This window comes from Toxotes jaculatrix, chromosome 3, assembly GCF_017976425.1.
Source record: "Toxotes jaculatrix isolate fToxJac2 chromosome 3, fToxJac2.pri, whole genome shotgun sequence".
NCBI lineage: Eukaryota > Metazoa > Chordata > Actinopteri > Toxotidae > Toxotes > Toxotes jaculatrix.
Window position 1 is genome coordinate 20,073,003 of NC_054396.1, and position 18,668 is coordinate 20,091,670.

At 41.0% G+C, this 18,668-nt stretch overlaps 1 protein-coding gene and 1 long non-coding RNA gene across 3 annotated transcripts; both read right to left on the reverse strand.

The window, feature by feature from the left end:
- Window positions 1-2,680: 2,680 nt before the first annotated feature.
- On the reverse strand, window positions 2,681-5,861 carry LOC121179374. Of its 2 annotated transcripts, XR_005893864.1 has the most exons (4): window positions 5,635-5,861; window positions 4,814-4,837; window positions 4,406-4,544; window positions 2,681-3,969 (listed from the first exon to the last, which is right to left on the reverse strand). It is a non-coding gene; the product is annotated as an uncharacterized LOC121179374 (long non-coding RNA). The 2 variants fall into 2 exon arrangements; XR_005893863.1 differs by having other exon boundaries at window positions 2,681-4,544.
- Window positions 5,862-8,713: 2,852 nt separating this feature from the next.
- dusp7 (dual specificity phosphatase 7) lies at window positions 8,714-17,653 on the reverse strand. Its single transcript, XM_041033274.1, has 3 exons — window positions 16,745-17,653; window positions 14,388-14,816; window positions 8,714-12,124 (listed from the first exon to the last, which is right to left on the reverse strand). The coding sequence occupies exons 1-3, from the start codon at window positions 17,151-17,153 to the stop codon at window positions 11,808-11,810; spliced, it is 1,155 nt and encodes a 384-aa protein (XP_040889208.1). The 5' UTR covers window positions 17,154-17,653; the 3' UTR covers window positions 8,714-11,807.
- Between the last annotated feature and the right edge of the window lie 1,015 nt (window positions 17,654-18,668).

Here is an 18,668-nt window from a genome sequence, read left to right on the forward strand (position 1 = left end):
CGAATGTTAGAGCAGCAGCTGCAACGCAGTACGCAGATAGGAGGGCGATATGTTTAAAGCTCAGTGTTGAAACAGTGATAAAGCTGTAGCTTCTTCAATGTGTTCAAAGTCAAACTTAGAGTCACCAACTCGGTTTTGATATTTCTGTGATGTATTTTAATCAAGAGTGAGAATTAAGCAAGGAAAATTATCATGCAAGTATTTCATGGTCTTGTTTTGTTTGTAAAATCATCAAATTCTAATCCTGAACATATGCATCCAGTGATATTGTGCATTTTTCTCATTGCCCCATGAGATAATCAGCCATGAATTGATCATCATAACAAGCACTGCCTGTACTTGTAATGATGCCTGGCCAAAGCGTGACATAGCTTATTACTGTGTCCTCCACTGTTGCCCAAAAACGGTTAAATGTTTAAAGGCTATTACAGAATGCAAATACATTGAGTGGCTGTTGCTGAAAGCATCCACTAATTCAAATCAAAACAGTGGTTTGATATAATGGAAACCTTAACGATTAAAACTGCACTTTCTTTGAAACACTGATGGGGCATCACGGCCCGATGTTTGAGCTGCATACAAATGTTGCTGTTATTTCAGTTGTAAAGATCATCCTGATGCAGAGGCTCATCCCTGTGAGTATCTGGTGCCTGCCTCACATCCGGCAGTCATTTCTAATCTAACCGTTTGTCTCGGAGGAGCAGCCGGGGTGAAAAAGGATCGCTGAGATGGTCTTAGGCCAGTAAGGTGCTCCCGAGACGATCAGGCAATTTAAAGGAGTCAACGTGCTAATGGTCTGCTAATCCGACTCTGGGGAGCACACCGCAGCGTTTCATTCATAATTCATGAATGCCAGAGAAGAGAGCATGTCTAATCACTGATTATTTTATGGGATCATATCACCTGTTGGCTGAAAAATTACCGGATATATTTTGCAACTACATGAGTGAATAGATGTAAATTAATGGTGTGGTTCACATTTAAAGAGGATTATTGAGGGTTCACTATAAAAATAAAGTCGGGCAGGAGAGAGAATGGGCAGGAGAAACTGGATGCTTACATACGTACTTATTTTGAGTTAATGCCACATAAAGCATAAGAATATCACCATAAAATGTCAGATGTGTGCATGTCAGACTCATCTGTCCACAACATCATCTGTCCATTATCATCCTTAGGACTGTATGTGCCTGAAACAAACAATTTATTCTTAATTTTGTTTCCAAGGGAAAAACAAAAAAGCTATAGCAAAGAAGCCTTGAACTTTTACTGACCGGAAACCAGTCCAGTAAAGTAATAAATGGACTGCCACATGACAATATCTGTAAACATGCAGTTTGCCTGATTGTGATTGTAACTAAAACACGTGGTTGTAATCATCAGATGATGCCACCATGCAATTAAATAGCTGTAGCAACCAGAAAGTATATTTGTCGTCATGAAACTGATCTGAGATAAATTCCACAGCAGCTGAATTAAACAAACACATCGGTGGCCTCTTAGGTAATATCAAAGAGGGCAAAGGGAACGGAAGGAATATATTTGCTCTCTTAGGACAGGATCAAAGTCAAACACTCCCATAGTCACATGTGGCTGCACATGCTCACATGCAGGCATCAGACGCTGCTGCAGCAAGATTGGTTTTGACACTGCAGGTATTGAAAACAGGATTTCAGCCAGACCCCCCTTACAGTCACAAATGAGCCCACAACACTTTCATTTTAGGTTTTGGGATTTCAGAATTCACTTAGTCTCCTAAGCAATGATCCAGGGAGTTCTCTAAATCATTTGGTCAGAGACACTTGAGCGTAATTTCTCAGCGAATGTTGGACTTCAACATTCGCTGAGGATTGCTTCCTCAGCAAATCCTGAGTCCCCCAATTTTTGAAGCACTCCCCCTGCGGGGTCAGTGGTGGTCCACTGTTGCTGAAGATGTAACGACTGGGAGTTCAGCTGTTGGATATGAAAATACACACACATACACATACACACATACGCACACACACGCACACGCGCGCACACACACGGTTCAACAGAGGCTGAGATCATAATCTAAAAGAATTTGGATTTTTCTGCCAGTCTACAAGTGTTTAACCATATTTGGCCTCAGTGAAGCTGTTCCACATAACTAAGAGGTGGATTCATTCCCCAAATGACATACGTCCATTGTGTGGGTTTTTAGAGTAATTTTCCCTGTTTAGCTTTCATGACACCTATCCTTGTGTTTAAGGTGATGTCAGTGATTTGTGGTGTGTTCAGGTGTGCGTTAGTAATGAGCTTGCGGGAAGTTCAGCGACTGACATGGATGAACTGGCGAGGTGTGTATTCTCCAGCTGCTTTCATCATAACAGTGGTTTCTTAACCATATGTCACTGACCTGCAAGGGTACACAGGTTTCCGGCTTTACAGTAGCTGATTTCACAGACCTTTCCCCCCTGTATGGTTAAAGGTGTGTGGATGACTATAATTTGTTGCTGTAATGTCAGATTGGAATGAAAATGTACAGGCGGTACTTCTGAGAGTGGCTCTATAAAGTCTATCTTGTAATTTTTAAAGACTTTCTTTTGCATTAATGTAGAAAATATATGATGCAGAGCCCATATTTGTCTTAAATCCTAATTTAGATCTATTAATTCAAAATTTTGAAACGTAATGAGCTTGCAAAATGTTTGGAAATGAATCAACAGCAAACTAAAATTTAATGAAGGGTGGAGATGACACTAAACAATAACATTTTCATGTTGATGACAATAATGAATATTTTTATGATTAGATAGGTACAGTGGTTTATTGTCCTCACAGAGAAAACTTTGTGTTAGACAACTTGACTACATAACTTGAGGTGGTCTCCAGCTGACGCAGACCTGGCTCGTGTCTCAGAGGCACGAGCCAGAGTACACACCTGGCAGCTCCTTGTTATCACTTACTGTGAGTTAATGAGACTGTGCTCCTCAGAAATTGAGAGCTTTGCTCGTTTCCGCAAATGCCAAAAAACATTCAAGTGACAAATAGGAATCATGACATTTGTCTGGTGGGAGTAATGGAGGAATTTGGTGACACAAAATCTGTGTCCAAAGGAGGACGGGGTGGAATGATGTGTCCACAAAATGGACAAAATGGTTAGTTTGAGAGTATTGCTGAGAGTTTTATTAGCGTGTGTATGTTATTTTGCTTTAATGCTTACCTCTCTCTGCTATCCATTCACTTTTCTCTCTCCCTGTCGTTTTTTTTCTCTCTTGCTTATTCTTCGCTTAACTGCGAAGCTTTTATTTGTGTTTTACAAGGGTAAATGGAGACAGAGATATTGCGCCTGAATCGAAACATTCAATACATGTGGAAGGCCTCCGCTCCCTTTCCAGAGTTTGCATGGATAGGGTGTAAAGAGGGCAATTTTGTTGCCAGATGCATAACAAATTCTGTGAAATCAATGTGTAATCTGCGTTGGCCCGGAGAACCATAATCATCAAAACAGAAAAACCACATACATTGCAACAGCAGACAACGCATGACGCATATTTGCTGCTGAATCATCAGTGAGGATGGAGAGTGTGCTGATGCTGTTTCAACAGGAAAAGGTGGAAACTTAATACAACAATTCAAAGCTAGTGGTAATTAGACAATAACAAACAGCATCACACAAGCTAATGATGAAAATGCGATGATGGTGGTGATCACATCATGGCAAGTACATTTAAGCGATGAGCAACAACTGCTGCAGCTGTTTCTCTGTCTCTTGTCTTGTCCTGTCTGTCTTGTCTGCCTCGTTTGCTTCTTTGTCCTTTTTAAAGTTTCCATTTTACAGGTATGCAGGTTTCAACATGATGAAACATGAAAATCTCTCTGTCGTTTCACTCCATCGCTCCTCTCATTCTCCCGCCCTCCGCTTCCGCTCCCTCCCAGATCCCCTCATATTATGCTCTTGAAGTGGTGAGGTTGCTGGAGAGAGTGCTGCACCGGTTCTTTATATAACTGAAAGAGAGCTCAGAGAGTCCAGTGCATCAGTACAGTACCACTCACAGTGGGAGGACAGTGCTCGCCTGAGTACACCAGCAGAAACAGCAGCAGCCATAGCAGCTATTTAATGTAATTATCTGAGCCAATTAAAGGAGCCAGCGACAGTGGAGCTTTTTGTAAAAGTAGGCAGGCCTGAGCTCCTCTGTTTGTCAATGTCATGACTGTGGCAGATGCAATTTATCTGTAAGAATTTCAGCTCTGTCAATCAGACAGAGAACACAAGGGTAATTTTATTAAAAGAAGGAGGCATGGTCATTACTGAAATATGTCTGTGCCGCATTCAGGGGAGTGAAAATGGCGGTGTGTTTAACATTTGTGTAAATGCTGTCAACTGGCACAGAAATGATGGCACTTATATAAAAAAGAAGTATTTAATGTTTTCGAGACTTACAACACATATTTTGTCCAGGGCATGTTGGCACCTGCAGTTTTTGGGAAGAGGAGGAGTCGGGATCAGATATCTTCCTGCTGTGACATCTCATTCACCCTGGGATTATGTCTGCAACAGCTGGAGGAAATCAGCCACATTCCTAAACAGACAAATTTTGGTTGATGCAGGTTCACTCACCCATCAACAATCTTAGCTGTGTTCTTTTGTGTATTATCATTAGCAGCAGTAATTAATGATTTCTCTAAAATGATTGTGTATGAAGATATGAAGACTTAAACATGGGTAGCATGTATTTGAGGTCCAAAGGGGCCCTAAAATTAAACTGGGTGTCAATGTCACATTTCAACCATTACTTATCATTATCTTATTATGCTAAAGCAGCAAATTGACTATGTTCTGTTTCCTTACCTCTTTCCACTGGGCATCCATAGTCTGTAACAAACACAGTCAGTTAAAGGCAGCATTATGTTAGGGTTCCTTCAACAAAATATTTGCTATTGCAGATTTGTGGTATGTAACAGAATTTCTATGAGACAATAAAACCACCCAAACCCCAAAAGCCAATTCTTTATCAGGTAGCAACACATGCGCAGCCAGAACTATCTGTCAACTTGTGAGCAACAACACAGACTTTCCGTACACAAGGATGAAGTATCTTCATTAGTGTGCAGTGTGTCGCACATTTTCAGCTCTTCAAGCCCACAAAAGTGCTTCAGAAGACCAAACAGGAAATGGCACAGTGCTGTCGATTAATTCCTTTAACTATCCCAGCTCTTGATAAACACTCAGCTTTAATTACTTCAGATTAGAGCGGGAAACATTTCCTGTTATATAAACTAACATGAGGATGATTGGCATATGGGAAAACCTGTCGTGTTGCCAGGAAACCAGAGAAGGGTGGGCCTTAATTTTCATTATTTCATCTACACTGTCACTGTAATATCCTGTCTGAATTACCATGAGGTGAAAGGCTCGCTTGATGGTGAGACAGCCGAGGAAGTCTTAGCAAAAATGATGGAGAGCCATTGTAGAAGGAGGGATGAGAAGCAAAGACAACACAGGAGGAAACGAGATATTTATAGCCTTCTCAGCTCAGCTCGCAGCACTGTCTTTAAGACGCTCCTTTTTTTTTTCCCATCAAGCCTCCTCCTTGCTTCCTCACTTTGCTGATTCTGTTTCTCTCTCCCACACTGTTACCTTTCATGTGCATATGTGTCATTATTACCCACCAGTTGAGAAGATGGAAAAGACAGGAAAGGTTATGAAGGAGCACAGTTGATGGGACACACGGCTATCAGGAAGCGAGCCACTGTGTTTCTTGAAGGAGAGAGAGAGAGAGTTGTTATTGCTTGTTTCTTTGCAGTGCAGCTGGAATTCCACTGTCGATATATCGAAATAGAAACCTTGTGCTGGTGTTCAGCAATTACCTCAAAATAACTACGCACTTGAAAGAATAGTTAAATATTTTAGGAGATATGCTTAGTTGCTTTCTTGCCAACAGTTAGATGAGAGGATCGGTTCCACTCTCACAGCTGTAGGGTAAATATATAGCTGCAGTTAGAAGCTGGTTAGCTTAGCTTAGCATCACTACTGGAAATGGGGAAACAGTTCGCCTAGTTCTGTCTAAAGATTATCTAACAGCACCTTCAAAGCTCACTAATTAACAATATCTTATTTTGTTTATTTCTCAAAAAAAAACCTAAAGTGTAAATCGACAGATCTGGGGATTATGTGCCAGAGTAATCCTTGGCCAAGAGCAGTTGTCAGGTAACCAATGGAGGCTCCTAGAAATAGAACAACTTGTTGTTTTTACGCTTTGGTTTTTGAACAGATTAAACAAACAAAACGCAGTATACAGTGCTAATTAGAAAGCTATAGAGGTGCTGGTAGGCAGATTTTGTTTCCTTTGGACAAAGCCGGGCTAGCTGTTTCCCTTTGTTTCCAGTCTTTATGCTAAGCTAAGCTAACTGGCTGCTGGCTTCATGTTTAATGCATACAAACACACAGTGGTGTATGGGAAGAGAAGTGGCAGAGTTTCAGTTTAAGCAATCAGATATGTAGCTGTGTCAGGAACCTTTGAAACCACAGCAAAGACACAACAAGACAAAGCCTGTGTGTGTGTGTAGGATTGTGGAAGAAGATGAGGGGAAGTCTTAGGCAAAGCAAAACCAAAAGGCAAATATGAAAAATAAACAGTTGCTACAGTCTTGTTGTTCTAAGTAGTGGTTTTGGAAAGACTTATTTCCCATCAAAACAGATAATGATAACACTCTGTTTTGTCTTGACCCTCAGGCTGTGAACCACTGCCTTACAATATAACCTGCTAATTCAATCACTCCAACAACAACCCAACGAATACTGTGCCATATAAGCTGTCAAAATGTTGGTCAATAGATGACAAATTCTCCTGCCTTAACTGGAACTGGTTCTTAATGCAAATTTGTGGCAAATAAGAAGAGAACAGGTGTTAAAGAAAAAAATATTTCAATATTTATTTGCGGTATAAACATGTCTTGTGTTGTTTCCATATACTGTACAATACATAGGGTCAATCGTATTTCCTTCAGAAGACAGAAAGGTGAAACTGCCTCGGTTAACATGCCCCTTGTTTTTATACACAGACAGATTGCATCTTTTTTAAAAACTGTTTACAGCACAATACAAAACAGCTATTCAACATGTGTTTGAAGCTGTAACACGATGCAAGATGCATTGTCAAAAAAATCCCTGAAAAATTCCTCACTGAGGTAACATTTTTAAATCATTCACTTTTTCTTTCACTTTGTGTTTTATGCCGCCGCCTCACCTCTCCTCTCCTCTCCTCTCCTCTCGCTCATTCATGTCTTTCCATCCCGAGCACATTCTTACCAAGATGTAGCTACAAGTTTAAGGACACAGAAACTGCCGTTCCCGTGATCTGGCAAATTTACAAACAGAGAAAAAGACTTGATTTCTCTTTCATTGTTACAAAGACACAAAACACAAGAAAGCAGCTTGAAATCAACCATATTCTTTTTAAATAGAAAAGCTCCGTACTGAAATATATTTCAATCCTAGGGTGCAAGTGATCAAGTCCTCAACGTTTTCTCTTATTGTAAATGGGATATGACTCCAGACAAGGGAAGTCCGTTCAAGCATGGTAGTATTGTTTTCATCTCTGATGCTATATTAGGAGAGGAACTTTTGCATATAAATTCATAACATATATATACTTAGATATATATTCATATTGAAAGGCCACAGGAATAGCATAGAGCACATTATATCAAAACAAGACGGAAAAAGACCTTGTAATTATTTCAGCCGGGTGGTGTAATCGTCTATTGTGAAACATAACTGGCATGCTGAACCACAGCTCTGGCTGTGTGTGTATGCTTGAGTGAGTGTGTGTGTGTGTATTTATGTTTGTGTGTCAATGAGGGCCTCTTTCAGGTTGGTACTGGGCCCACCGGCCCTACATATTGGACACCCCAGGTGAAAAGTTACTTCAGTCCACAAGCCATAATCGAGCTGGATCTTGTATAATCATATAGAATAGATATAGTACAAAAGAAGAAGAATTTAAAAATTTTGAGGTCTTGAATCTACAAAATACTGCAAAAAGGTGTTTTGATATATTGCAGAGTAACAAAGAGGACCTCGTGTGACCCGTTACGGTAAAAAGACAGCTTGGTGTCTATTATTACCCATGTTCTGATTCAAATAACAGATAACAAACGTTTCCTTTTTTTTTTGTACACAATGTTTTTTTCTAAAGTGAGATACAAAGAGTATTGAACAGTCAGCATTAGAAACAAGTTAGAAAGATTACGTAAGGCCAGCTAAAACCAACCCTGTTCAGATTCAACTGCTGTCCCCTCTGAAACCCAGTGCTTTGTTTCTGTTTTGACCCCGTCCACATTTCTGCTTTGACACAAAATTTCTGTAGTTTGCCTTAAAACATTGGGCCCCATACAAAAACCACTCGTACAAACATATTTGTTATTGGCACGTGTAAGTAACTTAAGAGAACTAAGCTGCATTGGGAACATTGGATTTAGAGCTAACTACAGGCCTGATGAGGACCTGTAGTTGATCAAAATGTCACTGATAAAACTAAAAGTAGCTGTAATTCCAGTGTGTGGGTACTCCTTGTGTTGCAATTTTATTGATTTTTATTTTTTATTTTCTATCGCACTGAGGTTTTGTGGATATGAACGACTACTCTAACTTCATGAACTGCATGAACACAGGCAGAAAAACACTTGTTTGACCAATAATTCTTGATGAATTCACAATTGAAATATGTTCCCGATTTCACTTTAAGGCTTTTTTTTTTTTTTTTTTTTTTTTTTAGCTTTTACTGGCACAAGCATTTTGGATAGAAGAATTCACTCTCTAACAGCTGCCTCAGCTGCTGCTCACTTCTGAGCCAAACATCCCCTGCGTTCCACCTGGCAGTGAACATCACCTGTAGCCTAACAGTATTCTCTTTTTCATATTCTCTATTTCAGCTGCATCACTTTTAAAAGTCAGGAGCCTCTTTGCTTAAGCAAGATGTTTTTTGGCATCTAACTTCATATCACGTCTGTGATGATAGTGTGAACAAGAGTAGTGACAGTCTACTTCTCTCTCTTTGTTTGGGTCCCCCTTAGCACCACTGACTGCTACGTTTTGGTCTGTGGCTTCCCGACAGCGAGGTCCTCAGTGTGAACTTCTGCTTTTTTTTAATCACAGAGACATTTTTGTGAATGAAACTTGCCTACAAATGGAGCGGGACAGAAATCCTTGTATAGTAATTTGGGGATGTTGATCACGCTAATGATCATGAATTCCGAAAGTGTACCTACTCATCAACAGATGAGATTCGACAAGTGGTTTATGACATTTGCGCAGTTATGAGAGTTTACTAAATCTATTTTTGGAGCACTTGTACAAACAAACCTCACGGAAAAAACAGGAGATTTAGGATGAGAATATGAAAATGTTCTTGCATGAGCCCCAGTGTACCTACAGATATTGACATTAGTCCAGTGCTGCAGGGTCGTTCCATACATCCGAGGAAACCTACATTAAAAAGACAATTATTGCAGCATAGGGGAATTTTAACGTGTTTTTCGATTTTTTTTTTTTTCTGGAAATCACTGCAGGATTCACTCGTTTGTTTTTCTACAACACTTTTCGAAATCGGATTTAACAAATTGTTTAAGTGCTACTTATGTGGACAGGGTCTCAGAAAACTCCCTGACCACATGCTGTGTGCCGCCATGTTCAGCAGCAACAGCAGTTAAAAAAACAGTCCTCATCATTCGTCTGCCAACCCGATAAAGCAACATCCAACCCGTGGTTACGTCTACTGTTAGAGAGCATACAGTACCACAGCATGCTCAGGTATACAAAATAATATAGATCTGTTTACTATTAGCTCTATAATATGCCCCAATCAGCCACAACATTAAAACCAGATTTTAATGTTGTAGCTGGTCGGTGTATATACACATTTGTGTTCAATATATATTTCATATAATATACCCAAGGCTTAAGGGTGAATCAACTCAGACAAAATTTTCTTTGATGAAATGGGTGATCCCTTTCCAGAAAGACCTTCCTTTCCATTTTCTCCAATGCAGTTAAGGGACGTGAAGCTATTAAGCAGCTAAGTGCAGTCTGTAGCTGAGGCCAGTCCCAGTCCACAACACCATAATTCCAACACAGAGACCAAGTTACAATCACAGTCCCTTTGTCCTAGAGTCCTTTTTGGCATCTATGTGTGTCCTAAAAGGAACCTAAGATAGGCCAACAAATCAAGAGTTCCTCTTGGGCAAAAAGAAGCTTGCTCTGTCGGTAATACAAGCGTGTTAAAGCAATTCTTTGCCTGAGGTTGCTAAAAGAAGCAGCCTCAGAAATGTTAACACTACCTCAGTATCCCCGACGCCAACCCCGACCTCTCATTCAAGTCTCTGCCTCAAAGTAAAAAAGTCAGAGCTGTTAGAAACCAGTTTGGCAGAACATGCAAGTCAGACAACGTGTTGTGACGAAATAATCGAGGAAGTTAAGAGTTTAGTTTCTAACTGAAATGAAACAGATGACTAAAATAATCAAAACAACTTAGGCAACTGGATGAACAGTCATATGGGGAAGGAAGCAGGAACTGGGAACTTGCATTTGAACAGTTGGCCAACGTCAGTTTTACTGCAGTGTCTTCACCCATTCCCAACCACATTTCAACTGACAACTCCAAACCATGTGCCTGGTCTTACCCACTGTCTGTCTTAGCCTCTAACCCAACCCTGAACCCTGAACCTCGTTCTTTGCTCAGGGCCCAGTTCCTGCTCCCTCCCCACTGCACGGTGCAGCTGTCGGGACTCGTCGCAGCCTGGGACTGGCCTCTCCTCTCTCCCCTCCTCTTCTCTGAATGTCTCTTTATCTGCCTGCTTCCAGCACTGGCTCCAAGTGCCAACAAGTCAATGGCTACACCACTGTGCAAACTGCATTAAGTCATTACAAATCTAAAAGAAAAACGAAATGAACAAAAAAAAAAAGAAGAAAAAAGAATAGAAAACTAGGAATATCACAACGTTCCTTTGTTGGCATCGCCACACCCACTCCCCCTTTTTAGTTTTACAATCTCTCAAGCCATTATTGGATTGGATTACTTTGCTTTTGGACAAAGATAAGATTTCTATGCGTATATATTTATATAAGGTATAGATTTGTGTGTAAATGTACACAAAAATATACAAAAATGCATATAGACATACTGAATTTGTTAAGGACTGCCCATACATTTTCTGCTATGTATGTTAACATACATACATACAGTACTTACAGTACAAACATACATACTTTGTTTATGTGTGTGCGCGCATGTGTGTATGTTAATTCCTTGGTTTTTTAAAAACTCTACATTCAGTAGAGCGAGATTTCCTACAAGTAAATCCCAGATTCTCCACTTGGCACCAGTCAGCTCAGCTCAAGAGCTGAGACAGAAAGACAGAGAGGATGCTGTTGTCTCACAAATCGAACGCTGTAGATTTTTCCATGTTCTTATCTTTGTATGAAGCTGTCTGTCCTGCTGCGACCTTCGCTCAGTTTCTCAGTCAGTTAAGTCTCCTCCTCTCAGGTTGATCAGAGCTCTTCCTCCAAATTCAGTCAACTCTGAGGAGGACGCCGTCGTAAACCCATCTGTCAGTTCCCCCGCTCTGGGTTAAAAAAAACTCCCCTTCCCCTTTAACGTGGCATCTGTGACCTCCCCTGTCCCCTTCCACGCTGCTCCGTGACCAGGCTCTCAGACAACGAGCCTCAGGAGGCTAAAACATTCATTAAAACTGGCTGCTCTCCTCCAATGCAGCCGCTTGTTACCATGGTAACAACACCACCTTGACCCCCTCCCCAAAAAAGGGGACAGTCTCCCCTCTGATTTTCATGTGGACTCCAGCGTGTCCAGTTGAAACACATTGTGATTGGTCGGGGTGGTGAAGAAGAGCTGGTCATGCGTTGGGGAGGACGAGTGGTTGTCACAGGGGCTATTAAGGCCCAGCGTCCGCTCAAAGTCCAGGAGCTGGCCCATGAAGTTGAAGTTGGGGGAAATGTTTGACTTTTTCCGCTTGACAAAGTCGTAGGCGTCGTTGAGCGACAGGTTGAGTTTCTGCATCAGGTAGGCCACCGTGACGGTCACCGAGCGGCTGATCCCGGCCAGGCAGTGGACCAGGATGCCGCACTTTTTTGAGCGTGCCTCGTCTGAGGAGGAGGAGGAGGGGGGGGACCGACAGGAGGAAAAGATGAGAATAGAAGCGAGGAAAGCACGATGGAGATGATTAGACTACTGTTAACACCCGTGTTTCATCCATCAGATACTTACCTCAGATGATTCATTAATAATAATAATAATAATAATAATAATAATGATGATGATGATAATGGATGCTATTCTCTCTTTTTTCTGATAATTTGCAGACCAAATAATTTATCAAGAGAAAATCACGTGTTAATCAGCAACACCCACCTGACAAAGAATAATCTAATAATAATATAATAAATTAATACAATAATTAATATAATAAATAATTAATATAATAAATTCTCAAGTATCTCAAGCAAATTCCTTTCTCTCCAAGCAATTTATAGCTGTTTTCACTATTTTCTGACATTTTACAGATGAATCATTGGTGAAAACCATCGCTAGTTGTAGATTTGAATTTGATCTTTCTTTCAAAACAAGTCCTATTATTGAATGTAGAATCCAGGAAAACCTTTCTCAATGACAGCATAAAGTCATGTTTCATTCTGCTTTCTAGCTCTCTCCCTAGTCTGTAGAAAAACCTGAATAAAAAAACATCTTACATTATTTACAGGCTACATCCATCCACCTTCTATCAGTTTCGAGCCCTTGCACTTGCATCACTACAGGCCATTAGGGCGAGAGTTAAGTGCTTCTTTCCTTTCTTACTTCCTTCTCACTCTCTTCTTTCATCCTCTCCTTTATCTCTCTCTGCCTCTCCTCGCTCTCTCTGCCTGCATCTCTTGTTGTAGGATTGGGGTCAGTTGGGCCACGAGCTCAGGCTGCCAAGCGGATGCCAGATTAAATTTATATGTGATGTGTTCTCGCTTTCCACAATAGAAAGGGGCCAACAGTCCTCATCAGGAGACTCAAACTGAACCACGCAAGGCTAAGAAGGTGAGTACGCAACCAGTAGTTAATCTGCATTGAACTGATCTTTGGAGTGTGCAGCATTACATCACATTACTTGTGCTTTAAATACATATTAACGCAAGATCTTTCCATTTGTCAGGCTGCTACATTCTTGAATACATTAAAAACACGCTCCAACAAAAATTTCAGATATTTAGGGAATTCTGAGTTTACAACAGTAAAGTGTAAGGTCACATCTGGGTCTCCTTTTCAGCCCAAGCTTCTCTGCTTTACCCATAATTACCCTGCTGTTACCAAAAAGATCTGATGTAATTCCTGCACATTAAAGCCAGTCAGACAGCTCCATTTAACATCAGCATGACCCAAATCTGCCATGACCTCTGGCTCTGGCATATATCATACTTCCTCCCGCCTAAGCAGAAACATTACTCAAAAAAAAAAAAAGAAAAAAGAAAAATGTCAGGGGTCTGGACAATCTAAGACATGCATAAAGACCTTGACCCTGACTCATCAGAGAGGGAATTCACTCATTCTCAGGGAGTTAAGTTGGAAGGAATGATGGGAATGATGGGAAATACTGAAAATGGGACGAGATGATGCACAAAACTGGAAAGCAGCTTTAACAGGGCTGAAATGCATGTGGTTTCAGTATGACCTCATTCTGAAAAATCCATTTCCATGTTTTATTCAAGGCTCTGCTTTATATTTTGTGATTTTAAATTCATATTTTATCAGTGATAGTAGAATAAAGGCAGCTGATGGCCAAAGTGTGGCTTAGCAAAGCATTAAATTCTGTCCAAAATGTTTTCACAAAACCTGAACATTCACTGATTTGAGCTTCTGATATATGAAGATTTGCTTCTCTTCTTGGTTTTATTTTATTAGACATTGAATATCTTTGGGCTCTGGACTGTCGATCGTGAATAATAAGCTTTTTTAAGACATCAGCTTGGGCTTTGGGAAAATATGATCTGCTTTTTTCACAATCAAAATTCTTTGGTTCAACTTGTCACAGTCAGTAAACACAGCTGATGATGAGGGGTCACAAGCAGACCTTGTTTTGTTTTAAGGTTGGGAACCACTGGGACAAACCATTCATCATTTAACGGAAAAAATTATCCAATAATCTAATGAAAGTAATTACATAGTTTGACCCTAAACCTAAGTAACTAGAACTGAAGCTAACTTTTTATAGACAGGACCATTACTCTATTAATCAAGCAAACTATCAGCAGAATAATCGAAATCAATAATTAATGCTGTCACCAAAAGGATCTGCTGATGTATCTGCCCTGATGTATCTCTGAACACAACATTACATGAACCTGAGAACTCTCCGCCTTCACTCACCAATGAATGAAATGGCCTCGGGGAAAAACTGCGAGAGGTTCTGGCTCCAGTGGTCGGAGATTGGGATCTGTTTGTACTTGAAGTCGCCTTCGTGTTCGAACATGTTGGGCAGGTTGGGCGTCACGTTGAGGATGTATTTGATATTGTACTTGCTGAGCACATCCAGGTTGGTGGAGTCTTTGGCACAGCCCAGGTAAAGGTACGGCAGGATCTGGACAGGGAAAGCTGGCTGGTTGTTGGGGAGGGGGCTGCCCTCTGACTCCGTGGCACTGCCCGGCTCGCGGTCAGATTCCCCGTCAGAGCAGTCAGAGCTGATGCGAAGTCCTCCCAGACCCAGAACAGAGGCTGGTGGGGAGCTGCTGGGACAGGAGCAGTCTAAGTTGGTCTCACAGTGCTCGGGGTACTCCGACTGGAACTTGTTGAAGCCCCCTGGAGAACGAGGAAAAGACCAGCAAAGGTCAATATTTGGATAATGATGTAAAGAAACGGATTTCAGTGGGAGTTATAAAAAAAAAGGCCTTGTAAATAAACACACATACGTTTACAGTGTGTGTGTGTGTGTGTGTGTGTGTGTGTGTGTGAAAATGTGCAATTCAGCATCTACAAAATGGCAGCTGGATGTCAAGTCTGCATGAAACAAGAGGTGGACCATGAACCTGAACAATAAGAAATTAACCTTTTCAATTTTTGAACCAGAATGAATAAAATAAATGAGAAAGAAAAGATAAATAACTTTTAAACTATCAAAACATAGTCTAGAAAAGGACATCTATGGTGGTAAATAAAAAGCAAAACGTATATTTTAAGACAGAAAAATCTCCTAAACCAACATTTACTACAATACGTAAATTTTCTAATGACATTATATGCTATACAGAAGCCAGGTAGATGTGCAGCGACCAAATGAAATCAGGTAATCAATACCTGTTTTATTCAAACTGGAGTTAACTCACGTGAATCATATAACATCATAGACAGTGTTAAACTTGTAATTTATATTATGATATGGATTTAAATTTAAAGTAATAATAATAATAATTTAAAATACATATGTATACGACTGTGAAAATGCAGTTATTGTATTCATACCATCCTTTTAAATACCACTACATCACACACTGATGTGTCAGATTATACGAGAATAACGTGATATTTACGTCAAACAGGCTGGACAGATGTGCTCCATTGAGAAAAGCTGAGCCCCGGGGAGACTCGGCAGCAGAGCAGGACAGTCAGCTCTGCTACAACACGCAGCTCTGCTCAGTGGACTTTTTGTGAATGGCAGCTCGGATTGTGACACCAAGGAAACATGTCCTATGGTATTCTACAAACCACATATACCCATATCTTCTAATACTACGAGTTACAAGTTACGTGTGTTTTACGCTTTTATAGCGATAGCACCTTTTCTTTTCATGCTGGAGGAGTATTCGGAGTGCGTCGTCTTTTCCCCGTTTCCCTGTTCATTCATGAAAAAAAAAAAAAAAACAGAAAAAAACCGCCTGTCTTTTCCTGAAGGAACACACAACATGGCGGGGCCATTTTTGCGGCGTTTAATTGAAAACATATTTGACCCAGCTCTATAAATTGACACACAAGACAATGCTGAAGGTTTATTTTCGATTATAATTTACGCTGTTTTGATAAAGAGAGAATAGAAAATAAGGACATTTTTTATATGTCGGCGATCAGGGAACGAAACTGTCAAACATTAAAGTTCATCACGACTTCACATTGGCTGGTGTTCTACAGTTACCTGTTATAATAACTGTGATCATCACACTGTGTTGTAATGGACAAAAGTGTCGCTGCCTCACTATGATACATAAATAATAAATAACAGACAAACTTTGGTCCGTAGACGGACGATAACAGCTGGATTTATGTGAAGTGGCGCCATAACAACCATCCCAAACACTTTAATAACCTGTAATAACATTTTCTTTTAATTAATATCAGTAGCTTCTCATGTGTGAAGATATTCTAGCAAAAATAATATTACTGTTAAAGCAGGCAGAGTCTCAAGCGTTCTGTCCCGCAGACCGAAGACATCTGGAGATAAATTCAAATCAATGTGCCCATTACTTTAAATCATTCAGTCATGTCAGAACTATATTATTTTTATAGCATTAATTGTTCACTGTGTGGTGAGAATGACAGCATCAGAATAACCATGTAATGTAACTGGGACAATCTCAGTTAATCAGATCAGAGTGAAATTAAACCGTATGTCCCTCTGCTGGACCCCGGTTTGGACCGAAAGAGTCAGCGTGAGTTTTTTTTTCTGTTATGAATTAAAGGAACTACAACACACAACCAGACACTCAGATATAAATCAAAACACTGTCCAATCTTACCCTCCAGATAGAAAGCCTTGCACCCGTCGTCCCGCAGCTTCTGCAGGAGCAGCCCCAGCACGGAGCTCCCCAGTCCGGACTCCTGCCACTCCGAGGTCGCCTCGTCGTACAGGACCACCACGTCCGTCTTGCATCGCTTGACAAATTTCTCCTTGTCCTCGTTGTTGGGAATGATGGAGCGGATGGGGAGGTTGCCCTTCTTCAGCCTCCGGAGCATGAGGCCCGGGATGGCCAGGTTGATGGCCGACTCGATGTGCGAGGACTCGTACAGCTCATGGGGTCTGCAGTCCAGCAGCAGCAGAGCGCTGGCCCCGGACTCCAGCTCCTCCTGCAGCCACTCCACGCTCTTACTCGACATCATCATCATAGTCACGATCACAGAGCCTCTCCACAGATGATTAATTTTCATCAGGGAAACGTTAATCCGCCCGTCCCCTGCTGTGACATGAAAAAACACAACAGAATAGAAGAAAAGAAGAAAAATCACGGCGCTAAACTTCCCTTCCCGCGGCCACCACCACCACCACCGCCGCCGCCGCTCCTGCTGTTCCTGCGGGCGCGCACACACACGCACCCGACACACACTTCCACACACATCCAACACGCGCGCACCGATGCCCCTCTGGTTGGAGCAGGAAACTTGAACATGCAGAGGTTTCTTTCCCTCCTTCCTTCAGTCCGATAGAAGAAGAAGTGGAGCTTTCATTCCAGTCCATTGACGTCCATTTGGCGAGCCCGCTCCAACTTTGAGGCGTCCGCAGACCAACAGAGCGGCACAACGGAGCCTCGTCAGTGTCCCAGGATGACGGTGTCGGATAAGGTGCCGTGGCTTAAGCCCATGATCACTGTTTATTATCTGACATGCTGGCCCGCGGAGAGCCTCTGGTTTGTCATTTCCACTGGACGCGTTAAAGAGGCTCTGCGGGCTTGTCACTGAGGAGGAGGGAGGAGCGCGGAGATTTAAAGGCGCAGAGCTGCTACGGATTTACAGGAACTCAACTATTTTCATCACATACCATCCATTCATTGATAGTCTAGCTTTGAATAACCGGCTACATTTGACTTGGTTTGGTTAGATTTGCAAAGTAAAAGCCAGATTTTCATTTCAGATTTCGCCTGGTGCAGTGGTGAAAATGACTCAAGCAGCTACTGTGTACTGAAGGACACATTTTTGCTGTTTATACTTTAGTATTTTCTTACAGTATAGAGTATAGTATACAGTTTTACGACTTTTGAACACAAGCAAGTAAAGCCCACTTCTGTACAAAGCGGAGCTGAAAAGACGAGTCTATTAACTGATTTGTAGAAAATGACTTGGCTATTTTGACACTTTTTTTTTTTAACTGAAGGATCTTCATACTTCTTTCACATCTGGTCTGTTATGTTCAAGGTACTTGTAGCTTTTTAAAAATTTAAATCTAAAAATAAAAAAAAAACAAAAAACAACAACTAGGAGAATAATGTAATTACAACTATCAGCTGCCTCAATCAACAGATTAGGGTGCCAGTGTGATTCTTGGAAGTGCGTCACTTCAGATTGTTGAAAGTTGACAGTGACATTCCCATATTTGCTGTATTTGCACAGTATTTACTTATTAATGTTTTATAAAGCTATGTCTTCAAGAAAATTCATAATTCTTTAAAACCATGTTAACAGTCTCTAAAAGTGTGTGACATCAGAACATGTTTATATATGGAGTTCATTGCTCTCAAATGTGTCAGGTGTCTTTTTGTTGCTCATGAGGCCAAAGCCATACAAACCCAAGCAACATGCAAACAGCTCATGGGTAGTAACTTAAACTGTCCCCTTGAATTAGTGTGGTGTCTAGACTGGAGGAGGGATCTGTCCTCTGTTGTTCTTCCTGAGGTTTTGTGGGGGGAGTTTTTCCTTATCTGAACTGACGATCAAAGGATAGAGAACATC